The 4,554-nt window shown below is 39.8% G+C and overlaps 1 protein-coding gene across 1 annotated transcript in view; it reads left to right on the forward strand.

The window, feature by feature from the left end:
• Window positions 1-4,105, forward strand: part of rsu1 (Ras suppressor protein 1) — a 22,668-nt gene extending 18,563 nt beyond the window's left edge. Inside the window, exon 8 of the mRNA XM_023426099.2 lies at window positions 3,259-4,105. Within this exon, the coding sequence (XP_023281867.1) occupies window positions 3,259-3,361 (103 nt within the window). The 3' untranslated portion in view covers window positions 3,362-4,105. The remainder of the gene's footprint in view (window positions 1-3,258) is intronic.
• The last annotated feature ends 449 nt before the right edge of the window (window positions 4,106-4,554 follow it).

The following is a 4,554-nucleotide window of genomic DNA, read 5'->3' on the forward strand; positions in this document are numbered from 1 at the left end:
CCCCCCCCCCCCCCCAGTCAAACTTTATTTATATATTATGTATTTCTATTTCTATTTATTCAGGAAGTCTCATGTAATCAACAGTGGCCTGAAAACAAATGACAGTGTTAAGAAAAAGTGAGCAAACCTTTAGAATTATCTTCATGTCTGTTTTAATTTGTCGTAAATCTGATCAGATCTTCATCTCTTCATCAGCTAACTGGAGTAAGGAGTTCTTAGACCTCGAGGCAGTTGGTGAAACCAGACTGTCTCTGAGCCACACCTCCACTGATTTATAAAAACACTCAGACATTTTGTTCTGGCTGGTCGTCTTGGATTTGAACAGTTTCTGCTTCAGATTTCATGATAATCCAGGATCAATCCCAGGATACGTGACGGAGGAACCAGACTGAGGATTGGTACCTCGGAGCTTCCTTTGCTTCAGGAGCTGGTGATTTGACTTTCAGTGCTGACAGATACAGTGTTAACAAGACTAACACCATGTCTACATAGCAGCCACAGTGTGAGCAGCACGTTAGCAGTGCAGCAGCTTCAGATCCATCTGTCTGCTGATGTGTTCAGGAACAGGATTCAGTCACACAGTCACTGGAGTTATTCGCATAGAAAAGAGGAAAAGGACTGTAAGCCTAAAAACATGAGCAGCTGAACAGTTCATTAATAAACACATGAAATAATGTTGAACTTTAACACTGATAAACTCCTCTGAAGCATTCAGTCTGTCTTTATCTTTAATTTGGTTTAATCAGATCTACACCACACTGTTGAGCCTGTATATAAAACAAACAATCAATAAAACTGAAATCAGTACTATTGGATAATTAACCTTGACAGCTGCTGATTCAGATACCTCAGTAGTTTCTCTGTCTGATTTGTCCTTAATTGTTTCCTCTAATGTCTGTAGATTTTCATTACATTTATTGGTTTGTCTGTGCAGATTCTCCAGATGACACCATGGTAACACTTGTGGTTGTTTTGTGTTGAAGTTGTTCCACATATCATATCCCAGAACTGATTTTGATTCATTCTCAATATCTTCAAGTTTCATTGTATCTGATCTGTATGACTGGTTGTTTGGTTCACTGGTTGTTTAGTTCTTTGATTGGTTGGGTACTTGGTTATTTGGTTCTTTGTTTCTTTGTTTCTCTCTTTGTTTGCTTTGTTGTTTGGTTCTCTGGTTGTTTGATTCACTGGTTCTTTGGTTCGCTGGTTTGCTGGTTCTTTGGTTCTCTAGTTGTTTGGTTCTCTAGTTTTTTGGTTCACTGGTTGTTTGGTTCTATTTATTAGATTTTTGTCTCACGTCTTTTCTGATCATTTGGTTCTTGATCAAACCGTTCGTCAACATTTTGCCATTGATCAGGTTTCAGTTTTTGGCAGGGTTAGGGTTGTCCTAACTGGTCTTACCCCCAGCCCTGTCAGTCTCTGTTTACCTGTCCATCAGGGTGCACATGAAAGTGTGTAGAGGTAGATTCTAGTCCTGTAGGAAACACTGCTGTTGCTGTTTCATGATGCTTGGGGCTTGGTGTGAGGGTAAGAATCTGTCTGTGGGTTTTGGTGGATTTTTGGAGACAAACGTTTCGTCAGCTAAAGTCCAAGGTGTCCCCCATCCTGATAAAAAACACCTACTCTGTGTGGATTTATGTGCATGAACATGCGTAAGGTCAACCCACACTATACGCAGCTAAATGCTAATGTCAGCATGCTAACGTGTTCACAATGAAATGCTAACATGTTTACCAGATTCACCAGTTTGGTTTAATCTGTTAGCATGATAACATTTGCTAATTATCAGTGCATATAGAGGCTGAGAGGAGAGTCATCAGTGTTTGGTCATTAACCACTGAATTTGTTAAAGTGATTAGATTCATCCTGTAACAGCAGTTCATCCGTCAGCTGTTAATACATTTAATTGACAAACATACAACATGTCAACCTGGTGGTGGCTCTAAAGGGAAAGTGGGCGGATCATTACAGTCCGGGGGTGGGGGCTGTAAACCAAGATGGCTGACAGTAATGAAACATACTGGGGCCGAGCTTTTCAAAGGTGAAGAGTGTATCTGAGCTAAGAGCAGACAGCCACTGATAAAAGATGTGTATAAGAGACAGGATCAGCAGTGTCTGTGAGTTCACTAACAGGATGTGAAAGGTTGTGAAGGTTTTATCTTAGCCTTTCTTTCCTGCCAGTGTCTCGGAGCAACTATCAGTTTCCATATTCATTAGGTCAAAGACGTGTGGGTGGAGCTCTGGTGAGTGACAGCTGGCTGTAACACACTGACACACCTGTTCATGAGTTACACTCTTAGCTCTACCTCTAGCTACACAAACACTAAACATGGCTGATGAGTCGTGGATCCTGGTCATTCACATCACTGATATGATCTTCTGTTTTCAGCAACTTGTTTTAAACCCAGGCTGAGCGGGAAGTACAGTAAGAGAGCGAAAACCAAGACACAATTATCTGTAAAACAGGCTGCAGGGAGGAGCTCAGAGACCACTGAAGAAAACGTCTTTTCCACTCCAATGAGCTCCCTTGCTTCTGTGTGAGCAAGAGACACCCATGGGAGAGGAGAAGTGACAGACAGAGGTGGGGTGAGGGTATGTGTGTGTGTGTGTGTGTGTGTGTGTGTGTGTGTGTGTGTGGTGGTGGGGGAGGGTGGGGGATACTGAGGACACTTCTCATCTTTTCCTCAGCTGTAATCGACACTAATAAGAGAAGCAGAGTGAGTGTTGACCATCATTACTTACCCAGACTCTGTGAACACGCTGATGAATGTGTGAATATCTGGTTCAAATTAAAGCATCTGACTCTGAGCTGGTGATGATCACACTGACTACCTGCAGTCCTTCAGGTGGAGGGGTGGGGGGTGGAACATGAACAGACAGTGAGATGTGGATTGATGATCCAGTTTACAGCTTTCCTCTCAAACCACATGTTCCCTGGAGCTCAAGAGCAAACTGTCTCTGCTCTGCCATTGGTCAGACCTGCTCCAATGACCTTCAGAGAGTTGTCCATAAAAATACAAACAGGAACAGCATAAGTGTTTGGATACACTGATGAGGATGTAGAGCAGAGAGGAAGATTGCTGTTTGTATTTGAATGTAGTGCACCTGAAGCAGCAGGTCTAAAGACCTAACTACTACTACTAAAGACTGAAGGCTAAAGACTAAAGTTCACATCTCTTTATAGAACTAGATCACCTCAAACAATACTAACCAGAATCCTCTCTTCCTCTCCTCCTGTCTCCTCTCTCCTCTCCTCAGTCTGTATGGCAGACACATGCAGGCCAACCCAGAGCCTCCAAAGAAGAGCAATGATAAAAGTAAGAAGATAAGCCGTAAACCTCTGGCCACCAAGAACAAGTGATGAAGAAATGGAGGATGATGAGGATGATGAACTCACTCAGCTCAGCCTGCATGTGCCTTTTTCTTCTCTTTTTTTTATTACATGGAAACTTATCACATTTTTTTTAATATATTGATGTAGTGATGTGTGTTGGACTGTGTTCCTCTGAAGGTCAGTTCAGGTGGATGTTTCTTTTCAACTTCCTAACTGTTTGAGCCCTGGTGCTAAAAAATAAAAGTGTCTTCTCATGCTGGTTGCCCTCGACGAGGACCAGAGGTATTTTAAGTTATAATGTTCAGTCCTGTGAGGCGACGCTGTTAAACTGTTATAATGCCAAAGGTTCAGCTTCATTGTGGTTCCATTGTCCACTGGAAGCCATGTTTTTACTACAGAGTAATTTACATTTATTTTATAATAACATAACATTACATAATTATATGTTTTACTAACATATTGAAAACTTATGCAGCTTATTTAGATAATCACTATATGCCTAACCCTTTATACTGCCCCCATGTCTGTCAGCTGAACACAGATTATTACTCTCCACTCTACCTTTACTTCCTCCTCCTTATGAAGTCAAGTGTCACTCACATTTCAGCCTGTTGCACAAAATTAATGAATGTAATCATTTTTAAATTCACCATGCTTTAATCACAGGCCAAATATACTGGGTTCATTGTGTCAAACATTTCAAATAAAACAATCACAATCTTCTCATGAATCATCATGTCAGATAAATACACAGTAAAAGCCTAAACACTGTATTGTTGTTATTATTACTATCATTATTATTGTTGTTGTTGTTGTTGCTGCTGCTGTTGCTATTTTTATTATAATTGACTGAACCCAGAAAACCAAGGGTTTGGTCTAAATATTGGTGGGGACACAACAACACTGCCATACGTCCAAAACAAAGAGATGGACTTAATGCATTATTAACATATAAGATCTGCATTTACATTCAGAAATGCCCATATGCAAATGTAATATATGTATATGTGTTGAATTTCCATATATACATATATATATATATATATATATATATATATATATATATATATAATGTATGTACATATGAAGCAAAATCATATATGTATTTAAAGTATAGCCTATACATGTAAAAACACATATGAAACAATAGTCTAGCTAATAGAAACATGTGTTTTAGTATGTCTGTTTTATATTATAGGTTTATATTAGACATGTGTTGC

Source organism: Seriola lalandi, unplaced genomic scaffold, assembly GCF_002814215.2.
Source record: "Seriola lalandi dorsalis isolate HSWRI2012SDOR001 ecotype SW California unplaced genomic scaffold, Sedor1 jcf7180002054808, whole genome shotgun sequence".
In the NCBI taxonomy this organism is placed as follows: domain Eukaryota; kingdom Metazoa; phylum Chordata; class Actinopteri; order Carangiformes; family Carangidae; genus Seriola; species Seriola lalandi.